Source organism: Urocitellus parryii, chromosome 4 (genome assembly GCF_045843805.1).
Source record: "Urocitellus parryii isolate mUroPar1 chromosome 4, mUroPar1.hap1, whole genome shotgun sequence".
Lineage (NCBI taxonomy): Eukaryota > Metazoa > Chordata > Mammalia > Rodentia > Sciuridae > Urocitellus > Urocitellus parryii.
Window position 1 is genome coordinate 210,748,063 of NC_135534.1, and position 21,935 is coordinate 210,769,997.

Below are 21,935 nucleotides of genomic sequence, written 5' to 3' on the forward strand. Positions count from 1 at the left end.
AAGAAGCAAGAGCCCCTCACATGTGTGAGGATGGCGGGTTTCCTTAAGTGAATTAGTAGATGTCCACTGTGTCCACGAGTCCGTGAGGGGGCTAGAGCGGCGTCCAGCACGGGCTCAGTTCCTGGCTCTGGCTCCAGATCCCATTGCTGACCTTCCTTACCCGGCACCTGGCCCCTTCGCAGTGGAGAGATTGGGAGGAAGAGCTCACCTTCCTGCCTTGGGCTTCTGCCTGCTCGTGGTCCAGCAGGGACGGCTGGCACAAGGCAGCATCAAGGGCAGGCCTCCAGCCCCTGGCTCGGCTGGCACCCAGGACGGCTGCCCCGAAGCTTGTCCACGCTGGAGCAGGTGGGCCCAGCCTCTTGGCCTCCCAACTTTCTGTCTTGGTCGTGTTTCAGCTTAACAGAGTCAGGGGCCCCGGAGCACCGCCCTGGCCATCCCACAGGGTCAGGGGGCCTGGGCACTGCCCTCGCCATCCCACAGGGAGCTGGGCGCAGTGTCTCAGCGCCACGTCCAGGCTTTGTCATGACGGCGCCTCCTCTCTCCTAACACGGCTCCTCACCCTCTCCACCTCTCCCTCCTGCCCTCTGCCCCTCCTCCCTCCTCCCTTCTCACTGTCCACAGCCTCATTGTTCTGGGCAGTGAGATAGGTCATCAAGACACCAAAGACCCCACGGAGACAGAGACGGGGTGTGGGATGCTCATGAGGACGACCTGAGGTCATGGTTCTCGTGCTACCTCCAGCACTTCCCCAGAAAGCACACCTCTGTCCCTCTGGGGCCCTGTCCAGTGGCGACCCCTCCCAAGGAGCTTGGCCTATGTGCAGGGAGTCACTCTGTGACAGCACACATCCTTCAGGACAAGTCACATCTGGACCTTGCAGCCCAAACCCATGCTCCCGTCCTTGAACCCGCTAGTGCTCAGGCATGGAGAGGGACATGGAGTTCCTCCTTTCCTTCAGGATGGCACGTTCTACTCATGGTGCCTGCCAGGCCCCACAATCTTACCAGGCCATCTTTTGTAATGTCCCCTGGTGGCACATCAGTGGACACTTTGTAACCAGAGCCCACAACCACAATGCAAAGGACATGGAGGTACTGTGGCCTGCTGGAGAGCAGCCTGGACACAGTGCTCCTCCCTCCACGCCTCCATGTCCACACAGCAGGAGCAACTGAAGCTGAGGCAATAGGGCCAACTTTGTCTGTAGTGATATGTGGGCGTGTAGCTTATTCAGGGCCAAAGACACATTGTCATAATCACTGTAACACACAGCCTTCTGGGTGTGCCACAGTCTGGCTGCAGCAAAATAACCAGGGGGAATGACAAGCAACTTGTGAGGATTGATACAGCGGGAGCCGCTTTATTGCTGGATGGCAGAGGTATATATACTTAACTATCTTAATTATCTTAATTAATATAAACTAGGGACAGCAGTCAGCCAATAAGGAATCCTCATCATCTTAATGATTACACACAGCTTAACTTAATTGACATAATCTAGACACAGCAGTCAGTCATTAAGGAATCTCTATCATCTTAATGGCTTGCTGGCATTACTTCACAAACCACTCCCTCTGGCAAAGTGCCAGGCGCCATCTTGACTTGTTTACGGGCCCTAACATCTCCCCCTTTTGTTTAATTTAAAGAACAAGTATGTGGCTTAGGGACTGTTCCTGTTTTAGGTTGTCCAATACTACATATGGTCCTTACCCGTCATTGGATGGTCTGACCTCAAATCGTCAGCCTCCTGTCTTAGGTTGGTACCATTGTAATTGGATCTTACCTGTCTTTGATTACCGGGCCAACACACTCAGCCACACTTGTGGATAACGACCACAGTGGTTTTTACACAAACACCATAAATAATCTGCTACAAGCAGTGGGCCTGATTTCAGCCTGGTGCCAGAGCCCAGGAAGCCCGAGGGACTCAAGGGGGACCGACATTCATGGGCCTTCCATCCTGGAGAGTCTCAGTCTCCAGGACCTTCACCAGTGGGCCTGGAGGTACTGGGAGGCACCATGGGGCACCAGGACCCCTGGCTCCATGCACAGCCACCTCGCGCACTGTGGCGGGACCCACCTTGGCCTGTGGTCCCCAAGCCATCTGGAGGAGGCTGGCAGGTGCGGGCACAGGCATGCAGAGGCGCACACTGCAGGCTGCCTCTGCCCAGCTGCTGTCCCTCCTGGGGACGGGTGGCTGCGCCAGCCAGGATGCAGTCTGCGTCTTGGCTCTGTGTGGACCAACAGGGGTCGGGTTTCTCCATTGGGCCTCCTGTGATTGGCGCGTCCCCAGCCGCATCCCTATGAGGGCTGTGCCCTGGGCTGGGGCTCAGGGTGCTAGGAATCATCAGGCTGGGACCTAGGGAGGGTTGGAGAGTTTGCCAGGAGACGTTGAGGGATCCCCTGGTCCTGTGAGGGCACTGCACAGTGGCAGGAGGGGCAGTGTGGGGAAGGCCCGGGTGGCAGCAGACATCCCCTGAGGGGCCAGGGGGCCTGGCTCTGGGCTCAGGGCAAGCCGGGCCCCTTCTGTGGGGTCTGTGTGTTGTGGGGCCAGAGAAGCCCTGCTAGACAGTGGCACTGCTCCTGTGGGGTGGCCCTGAGGCCTTGGGACCTGAGAGCCCCCCACCCCGCCAGCCAGGCCAGGAGGCCTCAGACCTCAGACTTCCTAGCGTGCCCTCACACCCTCTCCCCCCATTCCTGGGGCCTCCCAGCCTCCCTTCCCCGAAGGCCTCCAGGCCCCGGGGTCCACTGTGAGAGCAGCCCCACCACTCTGTCCCAGGTCCAAGCTGGATGCTGAGTCCGTGGCCCAGGCCTGTCCTGGCTGCCCGCATGCCTGTGACCACCCTCTTTCCCTCGGGGGCCGTGGGGCCTGGGCTGAGCTGCAGCCTGGCAGCAGTGGACCAGGGACCCCACAGGTCCCCCAGGGGCTCCTGCTCCCCTATGGTGGCCACAGGAGAAGAGCCCGCCTGGGGAGTTTGGGGAGCAGCTTGGCGGTGCCTCAGCTCCACCCCACTCATGGCCACCACTGCCCTCCATGTCCCCATGAGGACAGGAGCACATACCCAGAGATGTATGCCTGGATTTTCCAGCAGCTTTATTAGTGACAGCCCCAACCTGGAAGCCACCCCATGTCCATCAACAGGAGAAGGAGGACCAACCGCGGAGCATCCTGGCACCTGGACACAGCAACAGGAAGCTGAGTGACCACCCTTTCCAATGCCAGGTGACCCGAGATCCATGGCTGCTAGGTGCAGGAAGTCGTCCAGTGTCTGAGGTGTGACACCCCTCAGGAAACCCGGAAGTGCCAGCTACCTACAGGACCAAGCAGAGCCTCAGTGGGGACAGCCAGAGGCCGGGGGGTGGGGAGCGGTGGGAGGGGTCTCGGGGTGCAGACGAGATCCTGATTCCAGGGGTGGTTTTGTGGGTTTCCACACACCTCAAATTGCCAAGGAAATAAAGAACAAAGAAACCCCCCCAGAGGGAGCCATGTCAAAGGACACGTGGGTCAAATGACCCAACTCCCAACAGCCAGAGTGAGGAAGATCCTAGCACCAGAGTCAGCAGTGAAGCATTAGGTTTTATACTGCAAAGTACAGAACAGACGCCCCGAGGCCATGCCGAGGTCCACTGATAGTTGAGAAAGGAAATAAAAGAGGGACAGATCTCTCATGCCGAAAACCTGACTCGTAGATAGCAAAACCCCAGGAGGAGGGGTCCCAGGGCCTGCTCTGGCCAGGGGCTGCCCCCGGTGACGCTCCTGCAGGAGCCAGCGTGAGAGAGGGATGGGAAGTGACTTCGGGAGAAGAGCCTGGGCACAGACTCGGTCAGGTGGCCAGGGTCACATCAGCAAGGAAAGGCTGTGTGGACGGTGACCCCCATGCACCGTGGTGACCAGGCCATGTCCTCACCTCGAGAATCTTCCTGTCACCACCCTGAATCATAAGAGAGAGTGGACACAACGCCTGGCCAGGGCTCCTGGCAACCACAGTGGTCGTGAAGCCCAGGAGCCAGCACCCAGAGCAGTGCCAGGAGGCACAGGGTCCTGGGCGGATGCTGACAGAAGTCTGTGAGGAGGCGGAGATGTCTGGATGAGAGAGGGCAGGGCCCACGCCTCCGTGCCAGATGGTGACAGTGACAAGCGCCCGCTGGCGTAGGGGTCCAGGGAGGGTGAGAGTGCTGCCCACTGCCCACATCTCCTCGGCAAGTTTAAAGCTGAGAATCAAACATTTATTCCTGGGACTTCAGGCAACTGCATCCTCTGAGAGGCCCAGGTCACCCTGTGTCCAAAGACCACACCAGTGACCCCGTCTGCCTCATGGTCTCTGCTGAAGAGCCCACATGGACACCACCTGTTTACGCCTGCACAAAGACGCCTACCTGGGTGTCCTTAGCTGGGGCATTTTCCAAGCTCTGTGTGTACGTCCTCTTGGCCTCTGAATGTCTATCAGCAGCCAGGTACGTGGCAGACACCAGGTACCCATGAGTCCCTCCAGCTCTGCTGGCCCAGGCTGCACTCTAAGCTGCTGCTCAGACCTTGGAAGAGGACAGTGACCGCGCAAGGTCCTAAGGGGCTGCAGCACCGAGGGCTGCCTCAGCATGAGTTGTGGTCTCTGGATGGGGGTGTTCCTGCAGCTCAGGGTCTGGGCCACCAAACTCACAGAGAACTGGGCTGCAGGAGACCAAGACCAAGGTCACTCTGAGGCTCCTCCCAGGTCTGCCCAACCTCAGGGTCCCCTTTCAGGACTCAGCTGGTGGGAATCCTGGCAGCTGCCCCTTTCAGCAGCTGGTGAGAGGGACCAGAGGGTAGGCTGGGGGCGGGAATCTCATGTCCTCTGGCAGCCATCACAGGCAGGGGGGCTGGGAGCACAGCAAGTGCATCTAAGGAAGAGGGGGTTTGGGGCAGGGACAGTGGCCTTGAACCTGTGGGCAGAGTGGGATGGTGCTGGGCCGGCCAGAGCACAGCACACGCTGTCCCTGCTCGCCTGTCCCAGGGAGCAGGGACCAGGGACCAGCTTGGCCTGCTCCCAGGCGGGGGTGGTGAATGCAGAGGCTGTGCCAGACAGGATCGCAGTACTGGGCACACAGTGGACCCTCACAGATGCTGGCTGCTGCTCTGCCAGACTTGGGCTGGGAGCTCTGCCCTGGCCTGGTGCCCGGAGTGGGGCTCAGACGGTCTTGGGGGACAGAAGTGCAGGCAGGGCTGGGGCCTGTGGGGAAAGGAGCAGCCTGGGACCTTCCTGGGAGCTGGTGGTCTCTGCAGGCACCACCCTCCCCAGGAGGAGATCCAGGGACCAAGGGAAGGCAGATGGGAGACCCACTCCCTGACCGTTGCTGGCCAAGTCAGAGGATCCTCTGCCCTTCCTGCCATGCCCCTTGCCGGGTCCTGCCAAGAAGACCTAAGGGGAAAAATCTTACTCCTCTTGTATCTGAGTCACTTGTCCTGGGCGGGGCTGGTCCTGGACAGGGCTGGCAGGTGAACTGTTACCAGGAGCCTGAGGCCAGTCCTCACCCCACACTGCACCCGCCACCGGCCTGCAGTGCTGCCCAGGGCCCACCTCCTCAGCCAAGAATGGAGCCCTTGTGGATGGGTCTCCCTCTGCTGGGGACTGGACAGACTCAGGGCCAAGGCCCCAAACAGCTTTGGGGGCACCCACGTCCCCAGGCCCCAAACTTGCCCTTCCACAAGATCTGCCTACGTCCCAGCCTGGGGGAGCACCAGGGCAGGGGCAGAGGAGAGCTGGCGCCCAGCCAGCTCCAGCCACCGTGAGCACTCCCCCATCCTGGGAGCCCCCCAGCAGGGGACAACTCCTCTGTCCACATGGGGAAGCTGCAGCCCAGGTCCAGCCCCACTGGTGCAGCCTCATGCCAGAGTCTGCTGCCTGGGCAGGGGTCTTGCCAGGGCTGCTCAGGGAGGTTGGAACTGTGCACCTGCCCCTGCCTGTCACCAGCTCTATAGTTACAGGGGGAGTGGCTGGTCCTTGGCCTGGCCAGCAACACCTTTAGGAGCAAGGACGGAGCCTAGTTCCTGGTGTAGATGGCGACCTTCGGACTCAGGGGCCACCAGCTGCCCATCACTCCTGTCTCACTCAGGTGGGACCAAGTCCTGCCAGGTGATGAGGCGACTGGGCTGGCAGGGGACAGAGGGTGACTTCCAGGGGGTGGAGGCAGTGCCTACCAGGAGTAAGCTCTATCACCAGGGACCAGCCAAGCCGGGGCCCAGGGGCTAGGGCTAGAGGAGGGCCCAGGGCCAACCCCAGGAAGGTGAGGAGGCCTGGGCTGGTGGCAGACGGGCAGCCAGTGGCACAGGGACTTCAGTGCTGAGGGATGCTGCAGAATGGGGACGTAGGGTTCTGAGTTTGGGGAACGAAAATTCCACACGAGGCAAGTGTTTCACTGGGGTTCTAGGGAGAGGGCAGGTGAGGGGCCAGCTCCCAGGAAGAAGCAGCCTTGGGGGACCCGAGGTTTAGGGATGGCACATTTTGGGCACAGGTGCATCCTCCCCTCCAGATCCTGGCCTAGCCAGTGAGGCCCAGGCCCCCAGACCCTCCCTGACTGCACTGTCCCCTCTAAGGCTGGACCTAATGTCCCCTCACACAGTGTACACTGCCCAGGCTCAGGCCACAGGGCAGATCTGCACCCCCTACTTCCAGATCCTTCTCTGTCTTCCCCACTGCCCCCCCCCAGGCTCTGCCCCTGTGGTGTCCTGGCCTCCACTAGAAGCAAACAGGCTGTCCCCTCGGCCCCTCCCTCCTTCCTCCTGGCCTCAGGGCTGCTTCGGGGGGGACTCCAGCAATCCCAGGTGCTGCGCAGGGTGGGCTGGTGTCCCACTGGGGCTGTGTCCTGTGAGTCCCGGTGTCTCCGCCCTGGGGTGGCATGAGCCGCTGTCGCTGTTGGGACACAGGCGGGACATGGGGCACACCTACACCGCAGGAGGTCCGGCCCGAGAATCTGCTCTGGGGCCTCTTCCTGGTTGGGCCTTCAGGGCTTTAGCCACCAGAGAGCTACAGGCAGGGCACCCTGGCTCTCGGGGGCACTGGGTTTGAGGGTAGGTGACGGCCACTCCCTGGATCGACCAACTGAGCCAGGGTGGGGAGCCAGGGTGGGGAGCCAGGGGAAGCACCGCCCCGGGCTTCTGGGCTGTCAGCTGCCTCCAGGCCCCTGGTGCTCCCCACCTGCTGCACAGCACCCAGAGGAGCTCCTAGGGCAGAGCAGGCAGCCACAGGCCACTGCCCGGGGAAGCCTGGGAAGCAGAGGACCCTGAATCCTTGTCCCACCCCAAAACCCCATCACAACCAGAGGCTGGGTCTCTTCCTCCACAGGAACCCACCCCACAAACAGTGGACCAGGACCCCTGTCCCCAAGGGTCAGCCAGGCTGGAACTCCCTCGGAGGCTGGGGAGGTGAGTTCTCCCTCCCTGACCCTGGTCTCGTGCCCGGGGGTATTCCAGGGACTGGCTGGTGTGTGCCTAGAGGGGTGAGCAGCGCCCCTCCCCACTGGCAAGGTTGAGACCTCTACCTGCTCCCCAGAGTTGGGTTCCAAAAATTATAAGACTTAAGTGTAAAGACACAAGCACCCTGGCTCTCCCCACGGAAACAAGGCCCCAAGAAGGAGGTCAGGACCACATGGCTTGGCAGGGCCCCTGGGCAGCAGGACAGCCACAGGCCAGCTGGGTGCAGAGCCTCCCCCAGGGAAGAAAGCTCTTCCCAAGGCTCCCCAGTGGTTGGGAGAAAGGGGTCCTCCCCAGGGCTCACTGCCCCCTTCCTGGCACAGGGCAGAAGAAGGAGCTGGATTTTGACCTGAGGGAGAAATTTGTCAACTCTGCCAGGACCCTGGGCATCTGGCAGGGTCACATTGTCTTCCTGCCCACGGCCTGTACTGGGAGGTTTGTGTGGACCAAGGAGGGGCCCCGGGCTACAGGGTGCAGGAATGTGATCCCAAGAACCCTAAGGGCAAAGCATGGGGGTCCAGATGCTGGACCTCAGATGCACCCAGCCCTCGCCCCCCCCCCACAAGCCAGAGAAAGGGGCTGCAGGAGATCCTCAGGGTGGGGCTGGGTGCTGGGCTCAGGAAGAGAATCTAGGGCAGCACTGGGATTGCTGGAGTCCCCCGCACAGCGGCCCTGAGGCCAGGAGGAAGGCGGGAGGGGCCGGGGGGACAGCCTGTTTGCTTCTAGTGGAGGCCAGGCCCCAGCAGGGACAGAGCTTGTCAGGGGAGGTGGGGGCCCAGTGGGGAGGACAGAGAAGGATCTGGAAGTAGGAGATGCAGATCTGCCCTGTGGCCCGAGCCTGGGCAGTGTGCACTGTGTGAGGGGACATTAGGTCCAGCCTTAGAGGGGACAGTGCAGTCAGGGAGGGTCTGGGAGCCTGGCCCTCCACTGGCTGTTCCAGGATCTGGAGGAGAGGATGCACTTGTGCCCAAAATGTGCCACCCCCAAACCTCACGTCCCCATCCTAGGACACCTTCGTTCGCAGCGACTGAGCCAGCCCTGGGGGTGCAAGGGGCTCTGGAGGTCAGGAGTCATGCAGGTGTGCCCTCAGGCTGGGGTTCTCTGACCATTCTGTCCTCACAGGTGATTGTGACCAGAGGCCTGTGTGAGCCGTTGAGTGTGACGCCTGTGGCTTCTGGGGCTTGGGGGGTTCTGGGGCCCTGTGCTGGGATCCACCGAGGTGGGGAAGCAACTGAGATCTTACCCTGGGCCTCTGTCCCCTGGCTCCTAGTGGCCTCCTGCCCTGTTCCCGGTCAGCTCACCCCACTCTTCCTGGCCTCTGGCTGCCCTGGACTCTGCTCCAGCCTCCCCTACTCCTGTTGAGGGGTGAATGTCCCCTCAGGGCCATTCTGTCCCTTGCAGATTGGGCTCTCACCGCCATCTCAGCCTGGCTCGGGCCCTTTGCAAGGCAGCTCAGCCCTGTCTGCCATTCTCCCATCAGAAATAAACCCACTGGTGACAGGGGAGTGGGTCCGACGTCCTTGTCCACCATCAGTGTGGGACAGGGCTCTGGGCCATGCCACTGGGGCACTCCCAGCCTGGAGGAGCCACGGTATCTCACTTGAGATATAGGACATCCCCTCAGATATGTCCTCATTTATCCCTCCAGTGTCCACCTTCCCATCTGGACAGGGCATGTTCCTGGACTGGTCTCAACTCCAGGGCCAACAGAGCCTGACCTGTCCTCCAACATGGGCCACCTTCCATGACATTTGGCAGGAACTGGTCCCAGCTTGGGAGCAGGGAGTGTACAGTGACCAGGGGGGCCCCCGGGGTGCTCGAGATGGTGGCCAGAGGGGCTCATGACCAAGACACCTTCCCCAACCCCTCAGGGCCTGAGCTCAGCTGCCCTCTGCCAGGGACCCCTCCATGACCCTGCACAGAGCTGCATGCCCACTTCCCTGTAGTCACTTTTCTCCAGAGTGTTTGAAAAGGCGTCAGGTCCAGCCTTAAAGGGACAATGCAGTGAGGGAGGGTCCTGAGGCCTGGACCTCACTGACTAGGCTAGGATCTGGAGTGGAGGACACCACTGGGCTGTCCTCTATTCCAGACTGAAAGGCAGGAGTCTCTGACTTAGGGACAGGCTTGGACCAAGACCCAGGACACTCAGCTGCCCCAGTGCCCCCTGGCCATAGCCAGGAGACACTGGAGACTCCTGCCAGCCCAATTCACAGCAGGGACACACACACACACACACACACACACACACACACACACAGTCCTGGAGGAGCAAGCCCCTCCCCTAAAACCAGCCTTTCAGCATCGTGAGGAGAGGGGTGCCCAGCCAGAGCCCCCCTGCCCAACCCTTCAGCAGGCAATGGAGTCACTGGGGCTTGGCCACCAAGGCTGGGCCGACAGCTTCTGGAAGCACCAAAGGTCTGCCCTGAGCTGAGGTCCCAGCGGTGGTCAGTGGAGGAGAGCAGGAGTGGGCAGGACTGTGCTGGCCTGGCTGTCCCTCCCCACAGCCCTGCCACGCCCCTTTCTTAAGGCAGAATTGGGCAGGACCTCTGCCCTCCAGAGGGGACCAGCCACCCCCAGCTCCCTGGCCCCAGGACAGGTGGAGGCCATCCTCAACCTCCCCCTCCACAGGACCTGGCCAGCAATGCACAGATACGCAAATTCCAGGGTGGATCTTACCCCAACTCCTGCCCTGCTCGACTCCTGGAGGGTGCATTCTCCTGGGCTGTGTGAGGAAGGGCACAGGCAGTTGGGAGGGCAGGTGGAGGGTGGCCATGTCCAGCGTCAGCAGAGGCTAACCTGATAGACGAGGCATGACAGAGGCCAGCCTGGGAGAGAAGGGCCTGGGGTGCCACCAGCACAGCCCCCTTAAGTCAGAGTGTCCCCTTGACGCAGATGGCCCTGGAGGCCCTGAGCTGCACTGCCCTCTCCACACTCAGCCCATCCCTCTCACGCTGCTGACCAGCACAACATTCCGCCTGGCTTTCAGAGCCCCGAATACTTATCCAGCTTCTTCTTGGTGGACCAGGGCACTGCCCCTCCTTCCAGTGCTCCAGAGGAGCATTTCCTGGCAGGGCTGAAAGGCAGGCTAGCTGGGCCTGACACACAGGGTCCAGGGGCTGCCCCTGACTACCTGTGTCCTCCAAAGCCCCTTCCCACAACAACTACCCATAGCCAGAGGGGGGGACACTAACTGCCAGGCACAGGTGGGTGGGGCCAAGGAGGCCTTAGAGAGTAGGTCAAGGCCGGTGGACAGCCAGACACAGGGCTCACCAGGTATTGGAGCAGCCTGGGCCCTTGAGAGCGAACCCCTTGAGGCAGAGGCCTGGACCTATCGCTGCCTGCCTCAGACACTGTCGCACCCCGAGGAAGAAACCACTCCCCTTCAGGACTAGACTGGGACTGGTTCTGGAGCCCAGGCCTGGGCCAGAGGCAGGGGGATGGCCTCAGTGATATCTCAAGGACACATTCCCTGTGACCCAAAGAAACTGGTGTCCAGGATTGGGGCTGGGGCTCAATGGTAGAGCACTGGCCTAGCATGCGTGAGGCCCTGGGTTCGATCCCCAACACCACGTAAAAATATATAAACAAAATAAAGGTACTATGTCCAACTAAGAAATAAATATTAAAATAAAAAAAGAAAAGAAACTGGTGTGCAGAGCAGCCAGGCAGATGTGCCCGCTCCCAGTCCCTGGTGGTGCACAGTCCTGCTTGGCAGCTGGACAGCCACATGTGCACATCATATGTCTGCTCGGGTCTCCTGCTGAGCTCGGGGGGCCTGGACCCGGCTGTGTCCAGCATAGCCTGGAAGCTGTATGGGCCTGGAGAAGGGGAGGAGCTGGGCAACCAGAGGTGGGGGGCAGGTCGGGACTTGGAGGAGTGCCACGGACAACCTACACCTTGGGCTTTGGGCTCTGGTCACCGGGCAGAATGGGACCTGGCTCTTGGGGGAGGGAGGGCAGCAGGGCAGGATGGGGAGATAGCTCTAGGACACCAGGGGACAGGGCCGTCAGGTGAGAGACAGGTGCACCCCAGGAGCCAGGGGAGCGTGGGCCCCTGAGGTAAGTCACCAGGAGAGGGGTCAGAGAGGAGGCAGCAAGAAAGGCCGAGGTCCAATGCCAGGAGAGGGCAGGGTGGGCTCTGGAGAGTGGCCCCCTGGGGCAGGGCTGCCTGCTGTTTGGGGATGGGCTGAGCTGTTAATGCCAGAACCCTGGCCCCTGCCTGGTCCTGGGCCTTGCATAAGAGTCCTGTCCCCTCTTACTCGCTGTCCCTTCCCACAGGGGGTAGCTCTGTGTCTCAAGTTTGCAGTGCAGCCAGTCTGGCCTGGGCAGCCCTGTGAGTGGGTGCTGAGTGAGTGAGGGCTCTCTGGCCTGGAGCAGGGCAGAATCTCTCCTGAAGGGACACAGAGCCGTGTGGGGCAGGGCCATGCCTGTGCTGGCCCAGGTGGGGGAGAAAGAGGCAGCCCTCCTCCCACCAGGCAGGGCCACCCTTGGGGTGGAGCTACCACCAAGGACCGCCAGGGGGCCAGGTGTTCTTCCAAGAGGCTCCCACCCCTGGAAGCATTTCAAGACCACCACAGCTCTCCCCAGGCTAGAGGCAGCCAGGACTCAGTGGCACACCCCCAGGGGCCCTTCCTTCCACACACCTCCTCCTGCCCCCACACCCTGTCCTTGGCCACTCTGCTGGTCCACTCTGCACTCTCCAGATCTGCTGCTGGACCAAGCTGGGGCCTGATGCAGCCAAGGGGCAGTGCAGGGTCCTGGAGTCAGGGCCCCAAGTCCTGCCTGTCCTTTCAGAGTCTCTCCCTGTTGGCCCAGGGCATGGATGGACTGCTCTGGTCAGGGCTGGGCAAGAAGCAGGGTCTCGGGCTCACTCTGGGGTGCCTCTTGACTCTGGCCCCACCCTCCGACCTTGGCCTTTGCCCTGCCACCCCCAACAGTCCCAATATCACTGAGAAAGCAAGAAACCCTTGTGGCACTGCTCACCCAGCTATTGATGCTAAATAAACCTATGCCCCAGGGACCCAGACAGTGGGAGGAAGGGCAGGACACATAGGCCTCATTCCCAGGGCCTGCAGGTCCCCAGACAGGGAAGAGGCCACAAAGCCAGAAAGCAGTGGCAGGCTGCAACCCCCCCACTGAAGTCAGATGGCCCTCTCAGCCTGCGGCCCCATCCCTTTCCGCCTACTCCTGTGTTCTTTCCCCAAGGTCACTTAAGGGGACCATCATCAAAGCCCCACATCTGGTCACGGGGTTGCTGTGCTTAGGACACCTGCCTTGAGTGCCCTGCCTCTTAGATTGAGTTTCTTTGCCTTGGCCGGAGCTTCTGGTCACCACCTGGCCTGCTGGCCTCTCTGAACCAAATTCTCAATGTACAACTGAGGCTTTAGGGTTCCCTAAGTCTCAAGCCTCTCATTCAAGGAGAGTGAATGATGGGTAGATTTTGTGAGAGGAAGGTCTTGGCCCCAGGTGGGCAGTGACCAGAGGCCCCAGAGGTAGGGCAGCGCCTCCCTGCCCATCCAGCTGCTGGGGTGGGTGGGCTTGCCAGCAAGAATGGAATAGACAAGATTTTGGCCAGCTATGTCCCTAGCACAGCAGGGCCCTGGCTGGTCTCTGTGGGAGCCTCTTGCATAAGCAGCCCTGTGGGGGACAAGGCTGCAGCTGGGCTCAGCCACCCCACCCCTCAGAATCACGAGCCTCTTGTGGGCTGTCCTTGGGCCCTGGGTGGAGGCCAAGCCTGGCCAATAAATAGGGGTCTCCTCAGTGTCCTCTGCTCCTCCTGCCCACCTACCCTCTTCTGCCCACACTGCTGGTACCCAACTGGGACACCTGCTCTGCTCCACGAGAATGGCGACTTTGCGCATGTTGTGGATGGAGCTGGTTCTGCTGGGGGTCCTGGGGGTCCTGCAGACCCAGGCCCAGGTCTCTGTGCAGCCCGACTTCCAACAGGACAAGGTGAGGGTCCCCTGACCAAAGACTGTACAGGCCCTAGGAGAATGGGCACTTTCAGGGCTGTTTCTCCCTGGTGAAGGGGCGCTAAGTCCTGCAGTGCCCGGCAGAACCGGACAGAGCCTGGGCCAAGCGGGGAAGGAGGGCTGCGCGGCTGCCCCAGGAGGCTGACCGTGGAGGCTGGCGGTGAGAGCGGCATTTCACCGGTTCCACTGACTGAACACGCAGACACCAGGGCCGTGTAGCGCCCACGCCCACGCCGTTCAAACACCATCCCCAGCGCACACACAGGCTTACGTCCCACGCTGGGTCCCAGGACGCGTCTCTGCGCACTGCGCAGACGGCGATGGCACACCGAACTGGCAGAGAACCCCGCAGTGCGGGCGGGGACGCGCTCGGGCCACAACCAGCCACCAGGACTCAAGCGCCGGAGCTGGCGGGGACGCGCGAGTCCCTGCCCCTGAGCGCGCCGCCGCGAGCCCCTCCCCAGCGTCTCGCGGACGCCTCGCGTTTAGCCGAGGGGAACCCCGCCCTGACCCCTCCAGGAATGGGGCGCGCTCTGCCAGGCAGACCGCGCCTCTCCAGATCACTGGGATGCTGATCGGGCCGGCCAGGGACGTCCCCGGGAGAGGGCAGACGCCCGGTGGGCCCGGGGGCGGAGAATGGGCGGGGCAAGCCTGAGGGGTGGGCCCCCTGGAGGGGCGTGGTCATCACGGCATGGGGGGCGGGGCCGGGCTGGAGGCCGGAGGTGGGGGTCTCGGTGCCCGCCGCTTGCGCCCCGCCGACCCTGTCGCGCTCATTCGCCACAGTTCCTGGGGCGCTGGTTCAGCGCGGGCCTCGCCTCTAATTCGAGCTGGTTCCGGGAGAAGAAATCGATGCTGTCCATGTGCAAGTCGGTGGTGACCCCCACCGTGGACGGCGGACTCAACCTCACCTCCACCTTCCTCAGGTGGGACGGCGGGTTCTGGGACCTAGACAATCCCACCCTATTGTCGCCGTCTGGGGACATCCTCAGGCCTGACCCCTGACCTCGGAAGTAACCTGCCCACAGGAAAAACCAGTGTGAAACCCGAACCATGCTGCTGCAGCCCACGGGGAACCCTGGCTCCTACAGCTACCTGAGTCCACGTGAGTGGGCTCCACCCCGCCCCTCATCCCCTCCAAGGCATTTGCTGGGGTGATGGCCACTCCACCAGGGTCAGCTCCATCAAGGTCTGGGCATGATCCTGCTGGGTTTGGGGGGGACTGAGAGACCCTCCCCCAAGGGACTGGAACCTCTCCCAAGCCCACTCATGCTGTGCCAGGCCCCTCCCTGCTGGATGGAATTTTCCCAGGTCTCCTCTGCCCAGCTAGGGCACCCCCAGGCACTCCAGTTCCACCTCCCCTTCCCTGCTGGACCACGAGCTCATGGTTATCTGATCTTGTGTATTTCTTACCCTGAGGACTTTGGTTGGGGAACACAGTTCCTGGGCAGATGGGAAGCCCCGAGCTGGAGGGGCTGAACTGGGGAGGGACTGGGGAGCAGCCAGCCAGAGGGGAGCATCCCCTGCAGGCCCAGGACCTGAGACCCTCCCACGCACACCCATAACCCCTCCCATAGAAGACACCCTTTCCCCAAGCAGTGGCAGGTGCCCCCAACCAGGCTTCTCTCTTGGGTTCCCAGACTGGGGCAGCACCCACGCGGTCTCAGTGGTGGAGACCAACTACAAGGAGTACGCACTGCTGTTCAGCCAGGGCACCAAGGGCCCTGGCCAGGACTTCCACATGGCCACGCTCTACAGTAGGTTCCCCACCCCACAGGCTCCCACGAAGGGACCCCTAGGCTGGCCTGGCATGGGGTCAGCAGAGAACTGACACCTGATCCTAGAGGGGATCCCAGGGAGGGGTCCCCAAGACTCAGGGTAGGGCAGGGCAGAGAGCTTCCTCACCAAGGCTGGCTCTTCTCTACCCACCCAGGCCGCACTCAGACCCCAAGGGCTGAGCTGAAGGAGAAGTTTGCTGACTTTTGCAAGGCCCATGGTTTCACAGAGGACGACATTGTCTTCCTTCCCCAGAATGGTGAGGGGGGCTAATCGGCTGGGCAGTGGATTACAGTCAGATTAGGGTAGGCGAGGCCCTGAGTGGGATAGGATGGGACAGGATGGCCCTGCCCGTCCACCCTCTGACCTGCCTACAGCCCTGGGATGACAGGGTGCTCTTGGTCTTTCCACACCCCATGACCTCTGGCTGCAGGCCCCTTTACTAGGAACCCCCTCCCAAAGGACACCAGGCACCCTGCCTGCCAGCCACAAGGACGCAGAGGCCCCCGGTTCCTCATGGTGGTGCCATGAGTGTTGGGGGTGGGATGAAGTCTGCAGTTTTGGGGTCTCGATCAAGACCCAGCTCTCCAGGGCCTTTAGGGCAGGTTCCTCACCATGAGGAGAGGGGCAGGAAGCCCAGAAAGGAGAAAGGCCCAGGCCTGTGGCACTGACCATGGCCCCCTGGGCTTCTTTCTTGACAGATAAATGCCTGAAGGAGCAAGAATAGGTGAGTGAGTTGGTGCGGGGCCCTTTCCCCCGGGACTGCCACTCAGGTACCACTCACCATTTAGCACACACCCGCCACCTCAGGGGTCGTGGGGTGGGGGCAGGAGCTCCCAGAGCAGACCAGACCTCAGTTACAACCATCGGAAGGAAGACCTGCCCCCCACAGACTAGGGCTGATTCCCAGGGGCCCAGGAGGGTAGGTCCCAGGCAGAAAGGGAGAGGGACCCCTCCTTCAGGGACCATCTCACAGCAGGGATCTCTGGCTCCTGGGGGTAGGAAGGCCTGGAGGCAGGGCAGGAGGTCCACTGGGAACTCAGACCAGAGTGGAGGGGCTAGAAGGTGGAGTGGAGGGAATGAGGGCTGGATAGGGGAGGTCGAGGACTCTGCTGGTGCATTTGCTGAGACCAGGGGACCAGGCTCTGGAGGGACCCTAGGTAGGAGGCCCACACTAGAAGTTCACTCTGGGCCAGTGGGGCGGGTAGGATGTTTCCTGCACTACCAGTGGCTCCTGTCCTCCCAGCCAGGTGACCCAGCCTCAGGACTCCCCTGCTCCGCTGCTTCTTTCAAGACCGTGGCCCCGGCTCCCCAAAGCACCTCTGCACCCTTGGGCTTTATCCCAGACCTGAGAAATAAACTCTGGAAGCAAATGAGAGCCTGAGTCTTGCCTATCTGTCCTCTGACACTTTGTTCACCAGTCCCTGCTTCAAAACATCAGTACGAAGTCCCCAAAGCTGGTGTTTGCTCCTGAGTCAGGACAGCTAAGGAGGAGTGCTCCGAGCTGCACCCTACCCTGCACATGGCTGTGACCTCACCACAGCCCCACTTCCTCCATCTGTACCCCCTTGAGCTGCCAATTTATGAGCTGGTGGGGGTCAGTCAGTAGCTAATCCCTTAGACAGGTGTCCACCCCCACCCCGCCCAATCACCCCTAAACAGGAAAGGCCAAGGAGCTTTGGATCAGATGGGTTTTTCAAGGTTTGGGATTAGTGCACTCAGATTAAGCAAGGTTTGGGAAGGCACAGAAAGGAACATTTGTTTGGAAGGTGCTAGAGAATCTATGGCCCTTGCTGGGAAAGGCTGACAGAGTGAGCTGGGGATAGGTCACCCCACACCTCTGCTCACAGTTCCACCACCCGTGGCCTGGGCTTCCAGAGCATGCAGCCCCGCCCCTCACCAGAGTCCTGGCACCAAAGCCACACTGTGGGGCCAGCCCCCTGCCTACCCCTCCCTCTCCCTCAGGTACCCACCAGGCTGGTCCTTCCCAGGATCCTGTCCCTGGCCCTCCTGGTTTACAATGTGCCAGCTCCCTGGTAGGCTCAGTCATGAAGTGGGCCTCTGGGTGGCCCTCCTGGAGCAGGAGGGGACCTGGGCTGTGCCTGAGCAGAAGGCTAGGGCCAACATCCGGAGGGCTAGAAGGCAGAGAAGCAGGGCGCGTGTCTGTCAGGCAGCCCCTTGGCCCAGTGGCTGCCAGGACTGCCTGTCCCCAGCTGCCACACACCCAGCCCTTCCCACAGGAAACACGGGGCTGGGAGGGCGGGGTTGAGTGGAAGCAGCTGGGCTAGGTGCTACAGGGTGCAATTGGAGAGGGAGCTTATCGCAGTGGGCTTCCTCAGAGGCCAGCCAGCTAGCTGCCCCAGGGCATCTGGGGGGCATAAAAGTCCCTCTGGCAGAAGCCGCCCCAGCTCTCCTGTCCTGCTGTAGCCCCAGAGGATCTGACACGATGCTGCAGACTCTGCTGATCAGCTCCCTCCTTGTCCTGCTCAGGATGTCCCTAGGTTGGGCCCAGGTCCCCATCCAGGACAACTTCGATGCTGTTAAGGTGTGCCCACAAGCCTCCTCTTCCCTCTGCATGGATGGCCCTACCCAACTTGCTTCTGCATGCCACATCCTCTCTGACCCAGGCTCAGCAGGGCCAGGGGCCTAAAGAAAGACCCTCTCTGATGCCTGGCCCATCAGACCAGAAAGTGGGGTGGACTGGGGAGGACAGCAGACCTCTGGCTCAGCTTTTGGATTGTGCTCACCGCCACTGCCCAGGGCCTTGTCCCCCAGTACTGGGGTTGACCTATGTGCAGAAGTCATGAGCACTGAGTAGCAGGGAGGGACATGGTAGGCTTGGACTCAGAGATCAGGGGCCACTTCCCAGCCCTCCTGCTCTGCCCTGCAGTTCCAGGGCATCTGGTACATAGTCGGGGCTGTGTCAGATGACCAGAGCTTCCAGGATTCCAAGGATGACATGAAGATGCCCATGGTTTTAGTGACCCTCTTGGCCAATGGCGACCTGGATGTCAAGTTTGGGTACCCCACGTAAGTGACCCCACCGGCCTCACCTGCAATTCAGGTGATTTACCTGAGACAAAGGCCATTGTAAGGCCATGTGAAGGCCAGAAGGAACCAGAGGCATCCCTGATACTCCAGGGGGCCCGACCACAGGTTCCTGATGGCCTGAGCTGCCAAGACCCAAATAGGAGCCCCAGCACACCTGCTCCCTAGAGGGAGTCAGACACCTGCAAACCCTCCCGAGGCCTGGGTGTTGAGACCAGAGTGACTGCTTGTCTGTGTGCCTGTGTGTCCTGTGTGTGTGTGCCGACCCACAGGGGAGACCTGAAGGCCCTGAGCCCCACACTGCTGCCTCCACCCCAGAGGACTGTCCTCCCCTGTAAGACATAAAGCACCTGTGTCCTGAAAGGGCTGTTGTGAGGGTGAACAGGGGACCCTGCTAGGCTCTGCCAGGGCAGCATCCTCAGGACACCTGCAGGTCTGGGACCGTCAGAGAGGGCAAGGCAGGACCTGGGCCTGGGCACCGGCAGGGCCGAGGCTCAGGGATGGACAGCTCCTCCCCAGGCCGGACGGTGGGTGCCAGAAGATAGACACGACCTTCAGCAAGGGTGCAGTGGATGGGCAGTTCAGCAACCCAGGTGAGGCGGCGGTGGCCCCCACAGGTGGGCAGCAGACACAGAGGGTGTGTGCCTGGGGGCCTGTGCATTCTGTTTGATTGGCATGTGGAGGCAGGGCTTCCCTCCAGAGCTAGGCGTTGCTCCCAGTCACTGGCTCTCCCCTGCCCTCAGCTATGGCCCAGATTGACATCCGCGTGCCTTTCACGGACTACAAGAACTTCGCCGTGGTGTACTTCGAGACGCAGAAGGGGGACATGCGGAACGTCTGGCTGCAGCTCTACGGTGGGCAGCCGACACCTTCCCTGGTCACAGGCCTCGCCCTTGGAGCGGTGCCCCGCATCTGGTCTGCAGAGTTGCCCACGTGCACCTTCCACCACACTCCCACTTGCGGCGGGCGGAACCCCTGTTTCCCAGGGGCTCCTCCGGACCCCTGAGACCTGCGGGGAAGGGCTCTGGCCCAACCCCTTTGCTCACCCGTCTTCCCTGCCCCCAGTCCGCGTCCCGGAGCTGTTTCCTGAAGGTGCCCAGAAGATGCAGCTACTGGCACCCCGCGTGGGCCTGAACCCCAGCCAGGGCGCCATGCTACCCAAGTCAGGTGAGCGCTGGCCCATCCCAGCTTAGGGCTGCAGAAGACGGGACTGTCAGGGACATGTCCTGCGGGTCTCTCCACCCATCCCTGATGTGGGATGTCCAGGGACAGCTTTGGACCCTCTGGGCCAAGGAAGAGGCAGGAGTGTGCCAGGACATGGTGGACTGGGAGGGCCGGGGCCCTAGGGAAAGGGGCTGGAGGTGGAGGTGGTGACGGAGCCCTCTCTCTCCCCCAGACCAGTGTGCCGCGGTGCTCTCCCAGGTGAGTGCCCAGAACCCTCGGAGCCGCGGAGCTGCTGAGCCGTGCCCTGCCGCCCTGCCTGGCAGGGCCCTTCCCCGGGGTGCCCCCCCCAGTCAAGTCCCCCGACTCACACTAACAGCGGTGGGTGGGGAGCGTGGGGCCCAGGAGGGCCCAGAGGGCCTAAGACACCAGGCCCACAGCTGCTCCTTCTTTTGCAGTGAAGGATCCAGCTGGAGTGCCCACAGGGCTCTTGCCCCGTTTCTCTCCACAGCCCCCCAAGCACAATAAATGGTGTGTGAAAGCCAGCTGCGATGTGCATTCACTGTAGGGGAGGCAGAGCATGGGGGGCCCCTCAGGCCGGGGACCCCAGGCCCTAGACCCTTCAAAGCTGAGCACTGCAGGGGGACCTCTCCACCCACGGGAGCCAGCTCTGCTGGCTGGGGGAGGCGACAGGCAGGGCCAGGCTGAGGTAGAGAGAAGAAATCAAAAGGGAGATACACAGGAGACAAAGAAAGGACAGGGGACATCCAGCTGTGGTCTGAGAGCCTGTGCTGAAGGCCCTGGGCCTTTCCTCCTGAGCCAGTCCTCTCCCAGAGTCCTGCGAGATCTGTAGATCTCAACAGTGCTGTAAGTCCCTACCTAAGGTCACCCTGAGCACCAGCCCACCCGGGGCAGAGGTTAAGCAGAGGGAGACAGGGTGCTCTAGGAGACCTGTGAGAACCAGCAGACCAGCAGGAGGTCCCTGTGACTGCTGTGCAGAGCGTCCTGCCTGCCTTCCCCACCTACTCCTCCCCAGCCTAATCCCATCTTAACACTGGGAGCCATCTTGTCGCAAAGCCATGAAAAGCTTATTTCTGCTTTACTGTGAATTTCTGAGATTCCTGCCGGGCTCTGAACTCACCCCTGCCTGGCTCCCCCGACCAGATAACAACCCTCTCTGAAACCTCAGCGGCTCCTCAGGAATTCTGATGTTGGGATCTGAATTTACTCCCTACCTTGAAATATCAAGCCATGCAGATCATTAATCTGCCATCTGCCCTTGCATCACGTTTGCCAGAATCCCTTCAGCTGTAGGTTCTCAAGACACCGCCTTTTGAGGCTTTTTGTCTCTATAAACCTTTCCTTCCTGAGGGGCGCTGATCTCTGGCCCAGGTCAGGGTGGGGAAGTCACGGGCCAGCTCTCTGTGTGCACAATGCAAGCTTGCTGTAATTCCGTTTAAAATTGGAGTTGGTGGTCTCTGCATCGTGGTTCAACACTCCTCACCTTAAAAAGAGGATCCCAGAACCCCAAGGCCTCTCTTGCTCCCCAGATATTCTCCTGGTGGCAGGGGTTGGGGGCCAGAGCCCATGGGACTGATGGCCGGCGTTCTCCCTTGAAGGTGCTTCTGCTTCCTAGGTAGACCCCCGTGTCTCCCACCTGTGCTGAGAGGACCCTGCTCATCCTGAGACCACCCCTCTTTGGAGACTCCTTGGGTCTCCTCCTGACCAGGCTGAGCTCTGCAAAGGCATTAAGGCTGTCCAGGCTCCCTGCTGGACCCATGCACCCAGACCCGAGGTACAGCCCTCGCTCAGCTGCCAGACCCACTACTCACTGGCCGGGCCGGCAGGGTCCTCTCCAACTGAGGCTGAGGCAGTCTGAGCCATTTCCCTCCCATCACCATCCTCCAGCTCACCCCCATCCCCGCTGTTGCCCCTCCCAGAGGTGCCAGTCTTCCACATTCTAGACAGAGGCCCAACACTGTCTTCCATAGGTTTAGGGACATACATCATGTCCCCACAGTGGCACAGACGCCCACAAGCTGATCCGAGGGTCAGCTGACAGTTACATGACTTCCCCCCAGTGATGCCAGGCCAGGAAGGGGAACCTGAGGCCCACACACAGGTGCCTGCCCTGTTTTAGCACAGGGCAGTGTGGGCAATGACCACTGTGCAGGACCCTGGGCTCCAGGAGGTGCAGCCAGCGTGCTACGGGAGCCCAGTCTCCACTGGCACCCAACACGAGGCCAGAGTGTGCTCCCTGGTGGGACTGCCCGCCCCTCTAGGCTCTCCCCTTTCACCCTTCGGTGAACTCGCCCTAAGCTATGTCTGTGCCACACTGGATCCTTGTGTCTGGGCCAAACCGCCTCACCCTAGAGGACCCTCTCTGAGGACGAGGGACAGACACAGCACTCCACAGTCGAGGGACGTCCCCCGGGGGCGCCTCCTGCTAGGATTTCTGCTTTTCACCTGGTGGGCGGATTCCTGTTGGAAAGCACAGTCAGAGGTGGAGCACTGCCCAGCCCGCCCTGGACTCCGCGG

At 61.3% G+C, this 21,935-nt stretch overlaps 2 protein-coding genes across 3 annotated transcripts; both read left to right on the plus strand.

Annotated features, from left to right (window-relative positions):
• Positions 1-13,197: 13,197 nt before the first annotated feature.
• Ptgds (prostaglandin D2 synthase) lies at positions 13,198-16,564 on the plus strand. Of its 2 annotated transcripts, XM_026395472.2 has the most exons (7): positions 13,198-13,395; positions 14,199-14,338; positions 14,441-14,517; positions 15,053-15,169; positions 15,346-15,447; positions 15,890-15,915; positions 16,435-16,564. In XM_026395472.2, exons 1-6 carry the CDS (start codon positions 13,288-13,290, stop codon positions 15,913-15,915), a joined length of 570 nt encoding a protein of 189 aa, XP_026251257.1. In that variant the 5' UTR covers positions 13,198-13,287; the 3' UTR covers positions 16,435-16,564. The 2 variants fall into 2 exon arrangements, with proteins under 2 accessions (XP_026251257.1, XP_026251258.1); XM_026395473.2 differs by lacking the exon at positions 15,346-15,447.
• A 1,070-nt stretch (positions 16,565-17,634) lies between these two features.
• Lcnl1 (lipocalin like 1) lies at positions 17,635-19,965 on the plus strand. Its single transcript, XM_026395611.2, has 7 exons — positions 17,635-17,733; positions 18,079-18,218; positions 18,756-18,829; positions 18,980-19,090; positions 19,302-19,403; positions 19,633-19,658; positions 19,909-19,965. Exons 1-7 carry the CDS (start codon positions 17,635-17,637, stop codon positions 19,963-19,965), a joined length of 609 nt encoding a protein of 202 aa, XP_026251396.1.
• The last annotated feature ends 1,970 nt before the right edge of the window (positions 19,966-21,935 follow it).

Excerpts from the sequence above, each read along its gene's own strand:
- Ptgds (XM_026395472.2), top strand. The coding sequence starts at position 13,288 with ATGGCGACTTTGCGCATGTTGTGGATGGAGCTGGTTCTGCTGGGGGTC. Across the intron at positions 14,339-14,440 it reads CTCACCTCCACCTTCCTCAG|GAAAAACCAGTGTGAAACCC; the intron begins GTGGGACGGCGG and ends ACCTGCCCACAG. Across the intron at positions 15,170-15,345 it reads CCACATGGCCACGCTCTACA|GCCGCACTCAGACCCCAAGG; the intron begins GTAGGTTCCCCA and ends CTACCCACCCAG.
- Lcnl1 (XM_026395611.2), top strand. The coding sequence starts at position 17,635 with ATGCTGCAGACTCTGCTGATCAGCTCCCTCCTTGTCCTGCTCAGGATG. Across the intron at positions 18,219-18,755 it reads GTCAAGTTTGGGTACCCCAC|GCCGGACGGTGGGTGCCAGA; the intron begins GTAAGTGACCCC and ends GCTCCTCCCCAG. Across the intron at positions 19,091-19,301 it reads CGTCTGGCTGCAGCTCTACG|TCCGCGTCCCGGAGCTGTTT; the intron begins GTGGGCAGCCGA and ends CCCTGCCCCCAG.